The sequence below is a fragment of the Scyliorhinus canicula genome, chromosome 20, assembly GCF_902713615.1.
Source record: "Scyliorhinus canicula chromosome 20, sScyCan1.1, whole genome shotgun sequence".
NCBI classification, from domain to species: domain Eukaryota; kingdom Metazoa; phylum Chordata; class Chondrichthyes; order Carcharhiniformes; family Scyliorhinidae; genus Scyliorhinus; species Scyliorhinus canicula.
Genome location: NC_052165.1, coordinates 90,775,564 through 90,795,646, shown reverse-complemented (window position 1 = coordinate 90,795,646; position 20,083 = coordinate 90,775,564). Strand labels below are relative to the sequence as shown.

General features: G+C 57.1%; 1 protein-coding gene across 1 annotated transcript in view; it reads right to left on the bottom strand.

The window, feature by feature from the left end:
- Positions 1 to 1,046: 1,046 nt before the first annotated feature.
- The window catches only part of LOC119955058, a 54,660-nt gene continuing 35,623 nt past the window's right edge, over positions 1,047 to 20,083 (bottom strand). Inside the window, exons 9-21 of the mRNA XM_038780903.1 lie at positions 19,083 to 19,133; positions 16,715 to 16,759; positions 15,728 to 15,772; positions 14,492 to 14,536; positions 8,014 to 8,058; positions 7,826 to 7,894; positions 7,026 to 7,115; positions 6,114 to 6,203; positions 5,020 to 5,088; positions 4,663 to 4,731; positions 3,604 to 3,681; positions 2,134 to 2,214; positions 1,047 to 1,250 (exon numbers count right to left, since the gene is read on the bottom strand). Of these exons, the coding sequence (XP_038636831.1) occupies positions 1,162 to 1,250; positions 2,134 to 2,214; positions 3,604 to 3,681; positions 4,663 to 4,731; positions 5,020 to 5,088; positions 6,114 to 6,203; positions 7,026 to 7,115; positions 7,826 to 7,894; positions 8,014 to 8,058; positions 14,492 to 14,536; positions 15,728 to 15,772; positions 16,715 to 16,759; positions 19,083 to 19,133 (866 nt within the window). The 3' untranslated portion in view covers positions 1,047 to 1,161. The remainder of the gene's footprint in view (positions 1,251 to 2,133; positions 2,215 to 3,603; positions 3,682 to 4,662; positions 4,732 to 5,019; positions 5,089 to 6,113; positions 6,204 to 7,025; positions 7,116 to 7,825; positions 7,895 to 8,013; positions 8,059 to 14,491; positions 14,537 to 15,727; positions 15,773 to 16,714; positions 16,760 to 19,082; positions 19,134 to 20,083) is intronic.

Here is a 20,083-nt window from a genome sequence, read left to right as displayed (position 1 = left end):
CACCAATACACCCAAATCCCTTCCCGTTCATTCCCACTGTACACAATCCCAATGGACCCATATCCCTTCCCGTTCATTCCCACTGTGCACAATCCCAATGGACCCAGACCCCTTCCCGTTCACTCCCACTGTACACCATCCCAATGGACCCAAACCCCCTTCCCGTTCACTCCCACTGTGCACAATCCCAATGGACCCAAACCCCTTCCCGTTCACTCCCACTGTACACAATCCCAATGGACCCAAACCCCTTCCCGTTCACTCCCACTGTGCACAATCCCAATGGACCCAAACCCCTTCGTGTTCACTGCGACTGCACACATCCCAACGGAGCTGAACCGCCTCCCGTCCAGTCCCTCTGTGTGCGGCCTGTGTGTTTTTACTGGTTGGACACAGTCAAGGTGACGAACGTGTGTGGCTTTCATACCCGTTTATTGAGCTGGAGATTCATTCACAATGTTGAACACAGTCGATCGGAGGCACAGACAGAAGCTTTCCGTATGGACCACCCTGTTCGAGAGGGTTGCTTTGGGGACGGAGTGGGGAGGCCATTCAGCCTCTTGAGCCTACTCCCCCTTTAATAAGATCATGTCTGCTCAGTGGCCGCTCTCTAAATACCCGCCTTCGTCAATGATAACGCACCCCCAGGTTGTGATTGACTATCCTGACCTTAGGCTCGCTGACCTATAATTCCGTCTTTCCCATTCCCTTCGCCCTTTACCGAGTAACAAGAGCGGAGTTAATTCATTTGCAATCGCCGGAGAGTGTCCCAAGGATAGGGAATCTCCGACACAGGAGCCTGCATCATATATGGTATATGGGTAGCACAGTGGTTAGCACGGTTGCTTTACAGCGCCAGGGTCCCGGGTCCGATTCCCAGCTTGGGTCACTGTGGGTGCGGAGTCTGCACGTTCTCTCCGTGTCTGCGTGGGTTTCCTCCAAGTCCCGAAAGACGTGCTTGTTAGGCGAATTGGACATTCTGAATTCTCCCTCGGTATACCCGAATGTGGCGACGAGGGGATTTTCACAGTAACTTCATTGCAGTGTTAATGTCAGCCTACTTGTGACACTAATAAAGGGTTTTGGGGGTGGTGGGTTTTGGAAATCGGGGGCCGGAAGGGGGGGGGGGGGAAAGAGGGAGGAGGGCATCTTGGTCCGCAGTCATTCCGGAACATTCTCTCTCTTCGGGTAGCCGAAGGTTTCAAAGGCTTTGTGGCTTCTCCGAGGAGTCTTCAAGCTCCCCGCAGCGTCTGTGAGGAGGAAATGGAGAGCGTCACCTGGGTTTGACCCAATACCCGTGATTGGGGTTAAGTAACCTCGCCCTGTCTCTCTTCCCCGCCCCCCCCCCCCCCCCCAATTCTTCTGGAGATACCGGCGTGCCTCTTTTCCACTCTCCCTCTCTCTGTATCATTCCCTGATTGCCCTTCAATGCTGCCCACACCGTCTGGGGCGGGGCCACACACCTGATGGTCACCAAGAGATCAATTGCCAAGATCAATCACCTTTGCGTTGGTGGGTGTAACTCTCATGTTTCCCCCCCCCCCCCCCCTTTTTGCATCACTCCCATGTTGGCAGCTCGTCAAAACAACAGGAAATGTTAGAGGTGACGGAGTTCATTTGGCGCGTGGAAATAATAGGCGCCCCTCACTCTCTCTGGTGCTCTTGGTTCATCGCCATGTGACAAGGCTGGAAAATACCTGCTGCTCATGTTACCCAGGCGACGGGCGGCTCCGTCAGGGCCACGTGCCCCGCCAGGTGGAATTCTGCCGCCGAGGCAGAGCTACCGTTCTTCACATCTCTTCACTGCATGTAAACGTGGCCCCGAGGGTCAGTGAGAGTTCAACTGCTGCGGGGAGCTTGCAGACGCAAGAACCAGGAGCAGGAAGAGGCCATCTGGCCCTTCGAGCCTGCTCCACCATTCACAATGAGATCATGGCTGATCTTTTGTGGACTCAGCTCCACAGACTGCCCTGCGCTCCCCTGTCTTGAGGTCAATCAGAGATCAATTGGCGCATTAAATTTGCACACTGGCCACTTTTGCTCAGATGGAGGCCAGTCTGAGTTCAACTGGCCTGCGCCTCTCTGTCTAGGGTCCCACTTCAGAGCACGAGAGGAGACGTGACCACCACTCACCATCTTCTCTGCTGTACCGTGAGGCGTTCAGTTTGAACTTCATCATGAACAGATTGCGGCATCGTTCCATCCTCATGTATTCTGAAAAAGCAGAAGGTTTTATTTCAGGGTCTCAAGTTTAATCCTGTTCCTATTCTTGAGCTCACCCTTCTAAAATCTTTCCCAGGCTCCACCTCCGTGAACCACGTCCATGGGGAAAGCTGAATCGGCAAATATGTCCCTCTCGGAAAAGAAAGCCTCTTGCATTCGGGTGAGAAGAGGGAAAAGAAGAATCTTCCTGCCCCCTCCTCGTCCGATTGTAACAATCCCATTCCCCCACATTGCGAAGCAAACAAAAAAAATAAAACATCACCCGGTATTGCTCAAAGTCTGTGGGGCTGATCGATTCCCTCTTTTCCGTCACTGAATTGAAGTGGACAGGGACACTCAGAGATCAATCGCTGCATGGATAATGGAAGGCAGGTGGCTGCATTCAGCTCATGAGTACTCAATGGCGTCGGGGTCTGATGTCCAGGTGATTCACTCCCCAACCATGCGTCGGAGGCTAAATGATGGTAAGTTCTCTTCTGCTCTGGGCCGGAACCAAGCCTCAGGGTTTCGTGGATGGACTGGGGAAAATACAGAGCATGTCTGGCCCTGTCCCATCAATCGCCCATCAAAGATCATTGCACTCTCCTGCGACCAAGCAGATCATCGTACCCCATTGAAATGCCGATGGACCGTAGCCCAGATCGAGCCGGACGTGTGAGGTGACCTTGACCAGACCAGAAGCAAGGAAGGATGAAAGAGCCAGCGAGAATCATCTCAGCAACGAGGAACCCGAGGGCCTTGGGGATCGGATGTGCAGCTCACCATACCCAACTTTGCGGGTAGTTCCGTCTAATCCCGGGTGTTTCGGGATGGGTAATTTACAGGTTAACTATATTGAATAACGTGTGTTGCATTATATCTTGGGGCAGCAGGGTAGCATGGTGGTTAGCATAAATGCTTCACAGCTCCAGGGTCCCAGGTTCGATTCCCGGCTGGGTCACTGTCTGTGTGGAGTCTGCACGTCCTCCCCCTGTGTGCGTGGGTTTCCTCCGGGTGCTCCGGTTTCCTCCCACAGTCCAAAGATGTGCGGGTTAGGTGGATTGGCCATGCTAAATTGCCCGTAGTGTCCTAATAAAAGTAAGGTTATGGGGGGGTTGTTGGGTTACGGGTATAGGGTGGATACGTGGGTTTGAGTAGGGTGATCATGGCTCGGCACAACATTGAGGGCCGAAGGGCCTGTTCTGTGCTGTACTGTTCTATATCTGTGCCGTATTTTGTTTTAAAGAAAGACAGCTGGGTAAACTTTGATTCAGGAGCTGGTTGAAGTATCGGAATTGGACAGATACAACACGAGCCAGGTGCGGATCTGCAAGCTTGCACCTCCCCACACGCAACCCTCCCCACACGCAACCCCCCCCCCCGGCCTCACACACAACGTACCTTCTTCGGGAGTCTCAGCCACCATCGGCATTTGTTCCCGCTGGATGGAACCGCGGGCAGCCTCCATCTTCTCGTAATCTACGGGGAAAAGACAATGAAGGACCTGAAGATAGGACAGTGTAGAGGGAGCTTTACTCTGTATCTAACCCCGTGCTGTACCTGTCCTGGGAGTGTTTGATGGGGACAGTGTAGAGGGAGCTTTACTCTGTATCTAACCCCGTGCTGTACCTGTCCTGGGAGTGTTTGATGGGGACACTGTAGAGGGAGCTTTACTCTGTATCTAACCCCGTGCTGTACCTGTCCTGGGAGTGTTTGATGGGGACAGTGTAGAGGGAGCTTTACTCGGTATCTAACCCCGTGCTGTACCTGTCCTGGGAGTGTTTGATGGGGACAGTGTAGAGGGAGCTTTACTCTGTATCTAACCCCGTGCTGTACCTGCCCTGGGAGTATTTGATGGGGACAGTGTAGAGGGAGCTTTACTCTGTATCTAACCCCGTGCTGTACCTGTCCCGGGAGTGTTTGATGGGGGACAGTGTAGAGGGAGCTTTACTCTGTATCTAACCCCGTGCTGTACCTGTCCTGGGAGTGTTTGATGGGGACAGTGTAGAGGGAGCTTTACTCTGTATCTAACCCCGTGCTGTACCTGTCCTGGGAGTGTTTGATGGGGACAATGTAGAGGGAGCTTTACTCTGTATCTAACCCCGTGCTGTACCTGTCCTGGGAGTGTTTGATGGGGACAGTGTAGAGGGAGCTTTACTCTGTATCTAACCCCGTGCTGTACCTGTCCTGGGAGTGTTTGATGGGGACAGTGTAGAGGGAGCTTTCCTCTGTATCTAACCCCGTGCTGTACCTGTCCTGGGAGTGTTTGATGGGGACTGTGTAGAGTGAGCTTTACTCTGTATCTAACCCCGTGCTGTACCTGTCCTGGGAGTGTTTGATGGGGACAGTGTAGAGGGAGCTTTACTCTGTATCTAACCCCGTGCTGTACCTGTCCTGGGAGTGTTTGATGGGGACTGTGTAGAGGGAGCTTTCCTCTCTATCTCTTCCTCGCACACTTACCTTGATTTTCACAGTGTGATTTTTGTTCTGTGTTCTGACAACGGTCCATCTCTTCGTACATTTCAGTTTCTGCGGGTATAGGAGAGAATCAGGGAAGACATCGGGAGACAAACCAGTTTGCCCGACTCCCAGTCCCATGGGCTTTGCCAATGGAGATATCCCGTGGCTATGAAACGTGTGTAATGCCTGCTCTGTGTATGAATGTCCCTCCCCGCCGCACTCCCTGCACATTCCCTTCCACCCTTTCCCAGGTCACCCTGCAGAGTGGCAATGCTCCCGCTCGCGTGTTTCCCAAAAGCTCACCCGCATTTACGGCCGCAGCTTGCCCAGAACTCTGTCCCCCACCCCCAGACTCACGGTTAGTGTAGGTGCTCGTCGGGCTAATGTGCAGCTTCACGGGGCTGTTGGCATTGGGCACGGCATAACCTGAAAGACAGCAAAGCCAGCCGGGTGTGACAGTATAACTTCCATCCGGTTAAAGTGTACACCCCCAATCCAGCTCGGGGATGTGCGATATTCAGTGCCGATTCTGGGCCAGTGAAATGCAGGCCCTTGGAAAGCCTGCGCAGTGACCCACCCCCCAACACACCGCACTGCTATTTTATGCACAGCAAGATCCCAGAAACAGCAATGAGACCCGCGCCCAGGTTAACCACTGAGTTTGACGGCCAAGGCCCAAGCATCCTTAACAACGTGGTGTTCCGCCCTACATTAATGAGGGATCTCAGAGTACAAGGTAGGTCACTCCCTCAGTACTGACACTCTGACAGTGCGGCACTCCCTCAGTACTGACCCTCTAACAGTGCGGCACTCCCTCAGTACTGACCCTCTGACAGTGCAGCACTCCCTCAGTACTGACCCTCTGACAGTGCGGCACTCCCTCAGTACTGACCCTCTGACAGTGAGGCACTCCCTCAGTACTGACCCTCTGACAGTGTGGCACTCCCTCAGTACTGACCCTCTGACAGTGCGGCACTCCCTCAGTACTGACCCTCTGACAGTGCGGCAGTCCCTCAGTACTGACCCTCTGACAGTGCGGCACTCCCTCAGCACTCATCCTCTGACAGTGCTGCACTCCCTCAGCACTCATCCTCTGACAGTGCGGAGCTCCTTCAGTACTGACCCTCTGACAGTGCAGCACTCCCTCAGTACTGACCCTCTGACAGTGCAGCACTCCCTCACTACTGACCCTCTGACAGTGCAGCGCTCCCTCAGTACTGACCCTCTGACAGTGCAGCACTCCCTCAGTACTGACCCTCTGACAGTGCAGCACTCCCTCAGTACTGACCCTCTGACAGAGCGGTGTTAATCTGTAGTTTGATGAGGGGGAAGGGGATTTGTTGCTTCCTGTCTGTTGACAGGGCGGTCCAGTGCACCCTGACGGGGAGCAGCTGACCGGCGGGGAAACAACAGAGCTGGGCGGCGTGGGAATCCGATAAGTCCGTGCCTACCTTCCTCGCCATTCTCCTCTTCCTCGGACTGTGGTTTCTGCTTTGGGACTGAGTAATGACACCTTGTCTTCTGCTTCTCCGAGTTCCAGCCTGCGGGCAGAGGAAAGGAAACAGATCAGACCCTTCACACACACACACCGAGAAGGCGACCGTGATCGCAGGGCTGAGAGGGAACGTCTCCACAGGGGAGATCGAGGAGAACGGGCCTAAAATCCCTGGAGCTTAGAACGAGAAGCGACCTCATTGAACGGATAATATTCTGAAGGGGCTTTTTATCAGGATCGATGCTGAGGGGCTGTTCCCCCCCCACCCGTGCTGGTACACGGGGGAAGGGAGGGGGAGGGGGCGTACACGGGGGAAGGGAGGGGGAGGGGGCATTCACAGTGTCGGGATAAGGTGTCGGCCATTTTGGATTGAGACGAGGGCGGAATGTCTTTGCTCGGAAGGGATGTGAATCTTTGGAATCCTCTCCCCCAAGGCCCCACTCCAGGAGAGCTGTGGGTCGCTGGGTCGCCGCGTAGGTCGCGGACCGAGATCGAGGGGAGTGTTGGACGCCGAGGAGCGAATTCGAGAGGACTGCGAGGGGGGGGGGGGGGGGGGGCGGAGCTGTGGGAGACGATCAGCCTCAGGCCCGATTGAGGGCTGGTAGGAGCTTGAGGGGCCGAGTGGCCGCCTCCTGCACCTGTGTCCCGTGTTCAAAGATGCAGAGGGTAATTGTGGTGACGGGGTAAATATCTGCCCCAGGATTGAGGGGGGGGGGTCATTTCTAATCCACAACCCCCCCCCCCCCCCCCCCCCCCCCCAAACCAACACACGCGCCCCACATTCTTCTGCCGATGCTGGCTGTGAGATCGTTTCAGACACTTGAGTAACGAGCGGCAAGGTGGCTGCCGTCGGTTATCGCACCCCCACCTTTCTCACCGCCCCCCTTGTCGAGTTGTTGAGTGTTCCTCTTCGGGGCAGCGTAGAGGCTGCCAGTTTTCAGTCTGTCCGAGGTCGAACCTGCGAGAGATGCGAGTCGGTTAAATCCCAAAGTGGGGGAAGATCTTCACTTGACCCTCCGACTGTGCCGCGCTCCCTCAGTACTGACCCTCTGACAGTGCGGCACTCCCTCAGTACTGACCCTCTGACAGTGCAGCACCCCCTCAGTACTGACCCTCTGACAGTGCAGCACTCCCTCAGTACTGACTCTCTGACAGTGCAGGCACTCCCTCAGTACTGACCCTCTGACAGTGCGGCACTCCCTCAGTACTGACCTCTGACAGTGCGGCACTCCCTCAGTACTGACCCTCTGACAGTGCGGCACTCCCTCAGTACTGACCCTCTGACAGTGCAGCATTCCCTCAGTACTGACCCTCTGACAGTGCAGCACTCCCTCAGTACTGACCCTGTGACAGTGCGGCACTCCCTCAGTACTGACCCTCTGACAGTGCGGTACTCCCTCGGTACTGACCCTCTGACAGTGCGGCACTCCCTCAGTACTGACCCTCTGACAGTGCGGCACTCCCTCAGTACTGACCCTCTGACAGTGTGGCGCTCCCTCAGTACTGACCCTCTGACAATGCAGCACTCCCTCAGTACTGACCCTCTGACAGTGCGGCACTCCCTCAGTACTGACCCACTGACAGTGCGGAGCTCCCTCAGTACTGACCATCTGACAGTGCGGCACTCCCTCAGTATAGACCCTCTGACAGGGCAGACAGAGTTCTCACCAGCAGTGTGTTGAATCTCTTCACTGGTCTCGTGTTCGTCTCCCGATTTACCGTCTGGCTCCATGTAGTCTGTGAAATGATTACTCACATTTCAATCTGATTGATTAAAGCAACGCACTTTGCTATCGGGAGAGGGGTTTAACCCCCACACCCACCTCTCCCCCAGTGATACTCAGAGAGCAACTCACCGTCAGCGTTGTTGCTAGCAGTATCAACATCTGGATCCATATAGTCTACAGAGAGAGGAGACAAAATTAGAAAGATTGACAATATTCAGGGGTCTTTGGGGAATGTGTCTGTATTTACAGGGGGTCCCTGGGCAATGTGTCAGTATTTACAGGTGGGGTCCCCGGGGGAGTGTGTCAGTATTTACAGGGGGGTCCCTGGGGAGTGTGTCAGTATTTACAGGTGGGGTCCGCGGGGGAGTGTGTCAGTATTTACAGGGGGGTCCCTGGGGAGTGTGTCAGTATTTACAGGTGGGGTGCCCGGGGGAGTGTGTCAGTATTTACAGGGGGTCCCCGTGGATTGTGTCAGTATTTACAGTGGGGTCCCCGGGGAGTGTGTCAGTGTTTACAGCGAGTCCCCGTGGATTGTGTCAGTATTTACAGTGGGGTCCCCGGGGAGTGTGTCAGTGTTTACAGGGGGTCCCCGGGGAGTGTGTCAGTATTTACAGCGAGTCCCCGTGGATTGTGTCAGTATTTACAGTGGGGTCCCCGGGGAGTGGGTCAGTGTTTACAGGGGGTCCCCGGGGAGTGTGTCAGTATTTACAGAGGGTCCCCGGGGAGTGTGTCAGTATTTACAGAGGGTCCCCGGGGAGTGTGTCAGTATTTACAGGGGGGTCCGTGGGGAGTGTATCAATATTACAGGGGGTCCCTGGGGAGTGTGTCAGTATTTACAGGGGGTCCCCGGGGAGTGTGTCAGTATTTACAGGGGGTCCCCGGGGAGTGTGTCAGTATTTACAGGGGGTCCCCGGGGAGTGTGTCAGTATTTACAGGGGTCCCTGGGGATTGTGTCAGTATTTACAGGGGGTCCCCGGGGTGTGTGTCAGTATTTACAGGGGGGTGGGTCCCTGGGGAGTGTGTCAGTATTTACAGGGGGGTCCCTGGGGAGTGTGTCAGTATTTACAGCGAGTCCCCGTGGATTGTGTCAGTATTTACAGTGGGGTCCCCGGGGAGTGTGTCAGTATTTACAGGGGGTCCCTGGGGAGTTTGTCAGTATTTACAGGGGGTCCCTGGGGAGTGTGTCAGTATTTACAGGGGTCCCTGGGGATTGTGTCAGTATTTACAAGGAGTCCCCGGGGAGTGTGTCAGTATTTACAGGGGGTCCCCGGGGAGTGTGTCAGTATTTACAGGCGGTCCCCGTGGATTGTGTCAGTATTTACAGTGGGGTCCCCGGGGAGTGTGTCAGTGTTTACAGCGAGTCCCCGTGGATTGTGTCAGTATTTACAGTGGGGTCCCCGGGGAGTGTGTCAGTGTTTACAGCGAGTCCCCGTGGATTGTGTCAGTATTTACAGTGGGGTCCCCGGGGAGTGTGTCAGTGTTTACAGGGGGTCCCCGGGGAGTGTGTCAGTATTTACAGCGAGTCCCCGTGGATTGTGTCAGTATTTACAGTGGGGTCCCCGGGGAGTGGGTCAGTGTTTACAGGGGGTCCCCGGGGAGTGTGTCAGTATTTACAGAGGGTCCCCGGGGAGTGTGTCAGTATTTACAGGCGGTCCCCGTGGATTGTGTCAGTATTTACAGAGGGTCCCCGGGGAGTGTGTCAGTATTTACAGAGGGTCCCCGGGGAGTGTGTCAGTATTTACAGGGGGGTCCGTGGGGAGTGTATCAATATTACAGGGGGTCCCTGGGGAGTGTGTCAGTATTTACAGGGGGGTCCCTGGGGAGTGTGTCAGTATTTACAGGGGGGTCCCTGGGGAGTGTGTCAGTATTTACAGCGAGTCCCCGTGGATTGTGTCAGTATTTACAGTGGGGTCCCCGGGGAGTGTGTCAGTATTTACAGGGGGTCCCTGGGGAGTTTGTCAGTATTTACAGGGGGTCCCTGGGGAGTGTGTCAGTATTTACAGGGGTCCCTGGGGATTGTGTCAGTATTTACAAGGAGTCCCCGGGGAGTGTGTCAGTATTTACAGGGGGTCCCCGGGGAGTGTGTCAGTATTTACAGGCGGTCCCCGTGGATTGTGTCAGTATTTACAGTGGGGTCCCCGGGGAGTGTGTCAGTGTTTACAGCGAGTCCCCGTGGATTGTGTGTCAGTATTTACAGGGGGGTCCCCGGGGAGTGTGTCAGTGTTTACAGGGGGTCCCCGGGGAGTGTGTCAGTATTTACAGGGTGTCCCTAGGGAGTGTGTCAGTATTTACAGCGAGTCCCCGTGGATTGTGTCAGTATTTACAGTGGGGTCCCCGGGGAGTGTGTCAGTGTTTACAGGGGGTCCGTGGGGAGTGTATCAATATTACAGGGGGTCCCTGGGGAGTGTGTCAGTATTTACAGGGGGTCCCCGGGGAGTGTGTCAGTATTTACAGGGGTCCCTGGGGATTGTGTCAGTATTTACAGAGGTCCCTGGGCAGTGTGTCAGTATTTACAGGGTGTCCCCGGGGAGTGTGTCAGTATTTACAGGGGGGTCCGTGGGGAGTGTATCAATATTACAGGGGGTCCCCGGGGAGTGTGTCAGTATTTACAGGGGGTCCCCGGGGAGTGTGTCAGTATTTACAGGGGGGTCCGTGGGGAGTGTATCAATATTACAGGGGGTCCCTGGGGAGTGTGTCAGTATTTACAGGGGGTCCCCGGGGAGTGTGTCAGTATTTACAGGGGTCCCTGGGGATTGTGTCAGTATTTACAGGGGGTCGCTGGGGAGTGTGTCAGTATTTACAGGGGGTCCCCGGGGAGTGTGTCAGTATTTACAGGGGGGTCCGTGGGGAGTGTATCAATATTACAGGGGGTCCCCGGGGAGTGTGTCAGTATTTACAGGGGGTCCCCGGGGAGTGTGTCAGTATTTACAGGGGGTCCCCGGGGAGTGTGTCAGTATTTACAGGGGTCCCTGGGGATTGTGTCAGTATTTACAGGGGGTCCCCGGGGAGTGTGTCAGTATTTACAGGGTGTCCCCGGGGAGTGTGTCAGTATTTACAGGGGGTCCCCGGGGAGTGTGTCAGTATTTACAGGGGGTGTTCCCGGGGAGTGACAGTATTTTCAGGGGCTGCTCAGCGAGTGTGTCAGTATTTACAGGGGGTCCCTGGGGAGTTTGTCAGTATTTACAGGGGGTCCCTGGGGATTGTGTCAGTATTTACAGGGGGTCCCCGGGGAGTGTGTCAGTATTTACAGGGGGTCCCTGGGGAGTGTGTCAGTATTTACAGGGGTCCCTGGGGATTGTGTCAGTATTTACAGGGGTCCCTGGGGAGTGTGTCAGTATTTACAGGGGGTCCCCGGAGAGTTTGCCAGTATTTACAGGGTGTCCCCGGGGAGTGTGTCAGTATTTACAGGGGGTCCCCGGGGATGGTGTCTGTATTTATAGGGGGTCTCTGGGGAGTGTGTCAGTATTAGCAGGGGGTTCCGGGGGAGTATAGCAGGGAGTTCCCCGGGGAGTATAGGATGGAGTTTCCCAGGGAGTATAGGAGGGGGTTCCCCAGGAGTGTAGCAGAGAGTTCCCGGGAAGTATAGGAGGGAGTTTCCTGGGAAGTAAAGGCGGGGGTTCCTGGAGAGTATAGGAGGGAGTTCCCCGGGGAATATAGGAGGGAGTTCCCCGGGGAATATAGGAGGGAGTTTCCCGGGGAATATAGGAGTGAGTTCCCCGGGAGTATAGCAGGGAGTTCCCGGGAAGAATGGGAGGGAGTTCCCCGGGGAGTATAGGCGGGGGTTCCCCGGGGAGTATAGGAGGGAGTTCCCCGGGGAGTATAGGAGGGAGTTCCCGGGAAGTATAGGAGGGAGTTCCCGGGAAGTATAGGATGGAGTTTCCTGGGGAGTATAGGAGTGAATTCCCCTGGGAGTGTAGCAGTGAGTTCCCCAGGGAGTGTAGCAGGGAGTTCCCCGGGGAGTGTAGCAGGGAGTTCCCCGGGGAGTGTAGCAGTGAGTTCCCCGGGGAGTGTAGCAGTGAGTTCCCCGGGGAGTGTAGCAGTGAGTTCCCCGGGGAGTGTAGCAGTGAGTTCCCCGGGGAGTGTAGCAGTGAGTTCCCCGGGGAGTGTAGCAGGGAGTTCCCCGGGGAGTGTAGCAGGGAGTTCCTGGGGAGTGTAGCAGGGAGTTCCCCGGGGAGTGTAGCGGGGAGTTCCCCGGGGAGTGTAGCGGGGAGTTCCCCGGGGAGTGTAGCAGGGAGTTCCCCGGGGAGTGTAGCAGGGAGTTCCCCGGGGAGTGTAGCAGGGAGTTCCCCGGGGAGTGTAGCAGGGAGTTCCCCGGGGAGTGTAGCAGGGAGTTCCCCGGGGAGTGTAGCAGGGAGTTCCCCGGGGAGTGTAGCAGGGAGTTCCCCGGGGAGTGCAGCAGGGAGTTCCCCGGGGAGTGTAGCAGGGAGTTCCCCGGGGAGTGTAGCGGGGAGTTCCCCGGGGAGTGTAGCAGGGAGTTCCCCGGGGAGTGTAGCAGGGAGTTCCCCGGGGAGTGTAGCAGGGAGTTCCCCGGGGAGTGTAGCAGGGAGTTCCCGGGGAGTGTAGCAGGGAGTTCCCCGGGGAGTGTAGCAGGGAGTTCCCCGGGGAGTGTAGCAGGGAGTTCCCCGGGGAGTGTAGCAGGGAGTTCCCCGGGGAGTGTAGCAGGGAGTTCCCCGGGGAGTGTAGCAGGGAGTTCCCCGGGGAGTATAGCAGGGAGTTCCCCGGGGAGTGTAGCAGGGAGTTCCCCGGGAGTGTAGCAGGGAGTTCCCCGGGGAGTGTAGCAGGGAGTTCCCCGGGGAGTGTAGCAGGGAGTTCCCCGGGGAGTGTAGCAGGGAGTTCCCCGGGGAGTGTAGCAGGGAGTTCCCCGGGGAGTGTAGCAGGGAGTTCCCCGGGGAGTGTAGCAGGGAGTTCCCCGGGGAGTGTAGCAGGGAGTTCCCCGGGGAGTGTAGCAGGGAGTTCCCCGGGGAGTGTAGCAGGGAGTTCCCCGGGGAGTGTAGCAGGGAGTTCCCCGGGGAGTGTAGCAGGGAGTTCCCCGGGGAGTGTAGCGGGGAGTTCCCCGGGGAGTGTAGCGGGGAGTTCCCCGGGGAGTGTAGCGGGGAGTTCCCCGGGGAGTTCCCGGGGAGTGTAGCCAGGGGAGTTCCCCGGGGAGTGTAGCAGGGAGTTCCCCGGGGAGTGTAGCAGGGAGTTCCCCGGGGAGTGTAGCAGGGAGTTCCCCGGGGAGTGTAGCAGGGAGTTCCCCGGGGAGTGTAGCAGGGAGTTCCCCGGGGAGTGTAGCAGGGAGTTCCCCGGGGAGTGTAGCAGGGAGTTCCCCGGGGAGTGTAGCAGGGAGTTCCCCGGGGAGTGTAGCAGGGAGTTCCCCGGGGAGTGTAGCAGGGAGTTCCCCGGGGAGTGTAGCAGGGAGTTCCCCGGGGAGTGTAGCAGGGAGTTCCCCGGGGAGTGTAGCAGGGAGTTCCCCGGGGAGTGTAGCAGGGAGTTCCCCGGGGAGTGTAGCAGGGAGTTCCCCGGGGAGTGTAGCAGGGAGTTCCCCGGGGAGTGTAGCAGGGAGTTCCCCGGGGAGTGTAGCAGGGAGTTCCCCGGGGAGTGTAGCAGGGAGTTCCCCGGGGAGTGTAGCAGGGAGTTCCCCGGGGAGTGTAGCAGGGAGTTCCCCGGGGAGTGTAGCAGGGAGTTCCCCGGGGAGTGTAGCAGGGAGTTCCCGGGGAGTATAGCAGGGAGTTCCCCGGGGAGTATAGCAGGGAGTTCCCCGGGGAGTGTAGCAGGGAGTTCCCCGGGGAGTGTAGCAGGGAGTTCCCCGGGGAGTGTAGCAGGGAGTTCCCCGGGGAGTGTAGCAGGGAGTTCCCCGGGGAGTGTAGCAGGGAGTTCCCCGGGGAGTGTAGCAGGGAGTTCCCCGGGGAGTGTAGCAGGGAGTTCCCCGGGGAGTATAGCAGGGAGTTCCCCGGGGAGTATAGCAGGGAGTTCCCCGGGGAGTGTAGCAGGGAGTTCCCCGGGGAGTGTAGCAGGGAGTTCCCCGGGGAGTGTAGCAGGGAGTTCCCCGGGGAGTGTAGCAGGGAGTTCCCCGGGGAGTATAGCAGGGAGTTCCCCGGGGAGTGTAGCAGGGAGTTCCCCGGGGAGTGTAGCAGGGAGTTCCCCGGGGAGTGTAGCAGGGAGTTCCCCGGGGAGTGTAGCAGGGAGTTCCCCGGGGAGTGTAGCAGGGAGTTCCCCGGGGAGTGTAGCGGGGAGTTCCCCGGGGAGTGTAGCAGGGAGTTCCCCGGGGAGTGTAGCAGGGAGTTCCCCGGGGAGTGTAGCAGGGAGTTCCCCGGGGAGTGTAGCAGGGAGTTCCCCGGGGAGTATAGCAGGGAGTTCCCCGGGGAGTGTAGCAGGGAGTTCCCCGGGGAGTGTAGCAGGGAGTTCCCCGGGGAGTGTAGCAGGGAGTTCCCCGGGGAGTGTAGCAGGGAGTTCCCCGGGGAGTGTAGCGGGGAGTTCCCCGGGGAGTGTAGCGGGGAGTTCCCTGGGGAGTGTGGCGTGTGATTACTCACATTTCAATCTGATTGATTACAGCAACGCACTGCTATCGGGAGAGGGGTTTAACCCCCACACCCACCTCTCCCCAAGTGATACTCAGAGAGCAACTCACCGTCAGCGTTGTTGCTAGCAGTATCAACATCTGGATCCATATAGTCTACAGAGAGAGAAGAGAGAAAATGAGAAAGATTGACAATATTCAGGGGTCTTTGGGAGTGTGTCAGTATTTACAGGGGGGGTCCCCGGGAAGGGTGTCAGTATTTACAGTGGGGTCCCCGGGGAGTGTGTCAGTATTTACAGGGGTCCCTGGGGAGTGTGTCAGTATTTACAGGGGCCCCTGGGGAGTGTGTCAGTATTTACAGGGGTCCCTGGGGAGTGTGTCAGTCTTTACAGGGGTCCCTGGGGAATGTGTCAGTATTTACAGGGGTCCCTGGGGATTGTGTCAGTATTTACAGGGGGGGTCCCCGGGAGAGTGTCAGTATTGACAGTGGGGTCCCCTGGGAGTGTGTCAGTATTAGCAGGGGATTCCGGGGGAGTGTGTCAGTATTAGCAGGGGGTTCCGGGGGAGTATAGCAGGGAGTTCCCGGGGAGTATAGGATGGAGTTTCCCGGGGAGTATAGGAGGGAGTTCCCCAGGAGTGTAGCAGAGAGTTCCCGGGAAGTATAGGAGGGAGTTTCCCGGGGAGTAAAGGCGGGGGTTCCCGGGGAGTATAGGAGGGAGTTCCCCGGGGAATATAGGAGGGAGTTCCCCGGGGAATATAGGAGGGAGTTCCCCGGGGAATATAGGAGTGAGTTCCCCGGGAGTATAGCAGGGAGATCCCGGGAAGAATGGGAGGGAGTTCCCGGGTAGTAAAGGCGGGGGTTCCCCGGGGAGTATAGCAGGGAGTTCCCGGGGAGTATAGCAGGGAGTTCCCCGGAGAGTGTAGCAGGGAGTTCCCCGGGGAGTATAGCAGGGTGTTCCCCGGGGAGTGTAGCGGGGAGTTCCCCGGGAGTATAGCTGGGAGTTCCCCGGGGAGTGTAGCGGGGAATTCCCCGGCGAGTATAGGATGGAGTTCCCCGGGGAATGTAGCAGGGAGTTCCCCGGGGAATGTAGCAGGGAGTTCCCCGGGGAGTGCAGCGGGGAATTCCACGGCGAGTATAGGAGGGAGTTCCCCGGGGAGTGTAGCAGGGTGTTCCCCAGGGCGTATAGATGGGAGTTCCCCGGGGAGTGCAGCGGGGAGTTCCCTGGGGAGTGTGGCGTGTGATTACTCACATTTCAGTCTGATTGATTACAGCAACGCACTGCTATCGGGAGAGGGGTTTAACCCCACACCCACCTCTCCCCCAGTGATACTCAGAGAGCAACTCACCGTCAGCGTTGTTGCTAGCAGTATCAACATCTGGATCCATATAGTCTACAGAGAGAGAAGAGAGAAAATGAGAAAGATTGACAATATTCAGGGGTCTTTGGGAATGTGTCGGTATTTACAGGGGTCTTTGGGGAATGTGTCAGTATTGACAGTGGGGTCCCCGGGGATTGTGTCAGTATTTAAAGGGGGTCCCCGGGGAGTGCGTCGTATTTACAGGGAGTCCCCGGAGATTGTGTCAGTATTTACAGGGGGTTCCTGGGGAATGTGTCAGTATTTACAGGGGGTCCCCGGAGAGTGCGTCGTATTTACAGGGAGTCTCCGGGGAGTGTGTCAGTATTTACAGGGAGTCTCCGGGCAGTGTGTCAGTATTGACAGGGGGTTTCGGGGGATTGTAGCAGGGAGTTCCTTGGGCAGTATAGCAAGGAGTTCTCTGGGGATTATAGGAGGGAGTTCCCCGGGGAGTATAGGAGGGAGTTTACTGGGGAGTGTAGCAGGGAATTCCCCGGCGAGTATAGGAGGGAGTTCCCCGGGGAGTATAGCTGGGAGTTCCCAAGGGAGTGTAGCGGGGAATTCCCCGGCGAGTATAGCAGGGTGTTCCCCAGGGCGTATAGCAGGGAGTTCCCCGGGGAGTGTAGCAGGGAGTTCCCCGGGGAGTGTAGCAGGGAGTTCCCCGGGGAGTGTAGCAGGGAGTTCCCCGGGGAGTGTAGCAGGGAGTTCCCCGGGGAGTGTAGCAGGGAGTTCCCCGGGATTGTAGCAGGGAGTTCCCCGGGGAATGTAGCAGGGAGTTCCCCGGGGAGTGTGGCGGGGAATTCCCCGGCGAGTATAGGAGGGAGTTCCCCGGGGAGTGAAGCGGGGAGTTCCCTGGGGAGTGTGGCGTGTGATTACTCACATTTCAATCTGATTGATTACAGCAACGCACTGCTATCGGGAGAGGGGTTTAACCCCCACACCCACCTCTCCCCCAGTGATACTCAGAGAGCAACTCACCGTCAGCGTTGTTGCTAGCAGTATCAACATCTGGATCCATATAGTCTACAGAGAGAGAAGAGAGAAAATGAGAAAGATTGACAATATTCAGGGGTCTTTGGGGAATGTGTCATTATTGACAGTGGGGTCCCCGGGGAATGTGTCAGTATTTACAGGGGGTCCCTGGGGATTGTGTCAGTATTTACAGGGGGTTCCTGGGGAATGTGTCAGTATTTACAGGGAGTCCCCGGAGATTGTGTCAGTATTTACAGGGAGTCCCCGGGGAATGTGTCAGTATTTACAGGGAGTCCCCGGAGAGTGCGTCAGTATTTACAGGGAGTCCCCGGGGAGTGTGTCAGTATTTACAGGGAGTCCCCGGAGAGTGCGTCAGTATTTACAGGGAGTCTCCGGGCAGTGTGTCAGTATTAGCAGGGGGTTCCGGGGGATTGTAGCAGGGAGTTCCTTGGGCAGTATAGCAAGGAGTTCTCTGGGGAGTATAGGAGGGAGTTCCCCGGGGAGTATAGGAGGGAGTTCCCCGGGGAGTATAGGAGGGAGTTCCCCGGGGAGTATAGGAGGGAGTTCCCCGGGGAGTATAGGAGGGAGTTCCCCGGGGAGTATAGGAGGGAGTTCCCCGGGGAGTATAGGATGGAATTCCCCGGGGAGTATAGCAGGGAGTTCCCTGGGGAGTATAGCAGGGAGTTCCCTGGGGAGTATAGCAGGGAGTTCCCCGGGGAGTATAGCAGGGAGTTCCCCGGGGAGTATAGGCAGGGGTTCCCGGGGAGTATAGAAGGGAGTTCCCCGGGGAGTATAGAAGGGAGTTCCCCGGGGAGTATAGGATGGAGTTCCCCGGGGAGTATAGGAGGGAGTTCCCCGGGGCGTGTAGCAGGGAGTTCCCCGGGGAGTGTATCAGTGAGTTCCCCGGGGAGTATAGCATGGAGTTCCCCGGGGAGTATAGCATGGAGTTCCCCGGGGAGTATAGCATGGAGTTCCCCGGGGAGTATAGCATGGAGTTCCCCGGGGAGTATAGCAGGGAGTTCCCCGGGGAGTATAGCATGGAGTTCCCCGGGGAGTATAGCATGGAGTTCCCTGGGGAGTATAGCATGGAGTTCACCGGGAGTATAGTAGTGAGTTACCCGGGGAGTATAGCAAGGAGTTCCCCGGGGAGTGTAGCAGGGAGTTCCCCGGGAGTATAGCAAGGAGTTCTCCGGGAGTATAGCGGGGAGTTCCCCGGGAGTATAGTAGGGAGTTTCCTGGGGAGTATAGCAGGGAGTTCCCCGGGGAGTATAGGAGGGAGTTCCCCGGGGCGTGTAGCAGGGAGTTCCCCGGGGAGTGTATCAGTGAGTTCCCCGGGGAGTATAGCATGGAGTTCCCCGGGGAGTATAGCATGGAGTTCCCCGGGGAGTATAGCATGGAGTTCCCCGGGGAGTATAGCATGGAGTTCCCCGGGGAGTATAGCATGGAGTTCCCCGGGGAGTATAGCATGGAGTTCCCTGGGGAGTATAGCATGGAGTTCACCGGGAGTATAGTAGTGAGTTACCCGGGGAGTATAGCAAGGAGTTCCCCGGGGAGTGTAGCAGGGAGTTCCCCGGGAGTATAGCAAGGAGTTCTCCGGGAGTATAGCGGGGAGTTCCCCGGGAGTATAGTAGGGAGTTTCCTGGGGAGTATAGCAGGGAGTTCCCCGGGGAGTATAGCGGGGAGTTCCCCAGGGAGTATAGCAGGGAGTTCCCCGGGGAGAGTAGAAGGGAGTTTCCTGGGGAGTATAGCGGGGAGTTCCCCAGGGAGTATAGCAGGGAGTTCCCCAGGGAGTGCAGCAGGGAGTTCCCCGAGGAGTGCAGCAAGGAGTTCCCCGGGGAGTATAGCAGGGAGTTCCCTGGGGAGTATAGCAGGGAGTTCCCTGGGGAGTATAGCAGGGAGTTCTCCAGGGAGTATAGAGGGAGTTCCCCGGGGAGAGTAGAAGGGAGTTCCCCGGGGAGTATAGCGGGGAGTTACCCGGGGAGTATAGCGGGGAGTTCCCCGGGGAGTATAGCAGGGAGTTACCCGGGGAGTATAGCGGGGAGTTCCCCGGGGAGTGTAGCAGGGAGTTCCCCGCGGAGTGTAGCAGGGAGTTCCCTGGGCGTATAGCAGGGAGTTTCCCTGGGAGTATAGCAGGGAGTTTCCCGGGGAGTATAGCATGGAGTTCCCCGGGGAGTATAGCAGGGAGTTCCCCGGGGAGTATAGCAGGGAGTTCCCTGGGGAGAGTAGAAGGGAGTTCCCCGGGGAGTATAGCAGGGAGTTCCCCGGGGAAGTATAGCAGGGAGTTCCCCGGGGAAGTATAGCAGGGAGTTCCCCGGGGAGTATAGCAGGGAGTTCCCTGGGGAGGGAGGGGGGGGGGGTATAGCAGGGGACTCACCATCGACCTCCTGCTCCGTCTCTGTGCACAGATTTTCATAAGAAATGCCAACTGAAAGACAGAGGTATGTGTGTTAAAACGTTGTAGCGTCGGCGGATTTAGTTAACGGAAGATCATAGAATTGACAATGCAGAAAGAGGCCATTCTGTCCATCGAGTCTGCACCGACCTTTGGAAAGAGCACCCCACCTACGCCCACACCTCCACCCTATCTCCATAACCCAGTAACTCCACTAACCTTTTTTTTTGTACACTAATGGCAATTTATCATGGCCAATCCACTTAACCCACACGTCTTTGGTCTGTGGGAGGAAACCGGAGCACCCGGAGGAAACCCACGCAGACACGGGGAGAACGTGCAGACTCCGCACAGACAGTGACCCAGCCGGGAATCGAACCGGGGACCCTGGCGCTGTGAAGCCACAGCGCTATCCATTGTGCTACCGTGCCCCCCCGAATGGAGCAGAGTTTCTGTCAAACCCCAGTGCTCTTTCAAAACCTGTGCATTGTGTTTCTTCTCCTGCTGGAGCCATGTGTCGGCCCAGCCAACTTCAGCTGCTTCATCAATGACCTTCCCTCCATCGTAAGGTCAGAATTGGGGATGTTCGCTGCTGACTGAACAATGTTCAGCCCCATTCACAACTCCTCAGACACTGAAGCCGTCCGTGTCCAAATGCAGCAAAACCTGGACAATATCCAGGCTTGGGGCTGACAAGCGGCAAGTTACATTCACACCACACAAGCCCCAGGCAATGGCCATCTCCTACAAGAGAGAATCTAACCATCGCCCCTTGATATTTGAAGGCATTCCCATCGCTGAATCCCCCACACTCAACATCCTGGGGGTTCCCATTGATCAGAAACTGAACTGGACCCAGCCATATAAACACTGCGGCTCCCAGAGCAGGTCAGAGGCTGGGAATCCTGCGGAGAGTAACTCACCTCCTGACTCCCCCCCAAAGCCTGTCCACCATCTACAAGGACACAAGTCAGGAGTGTGAT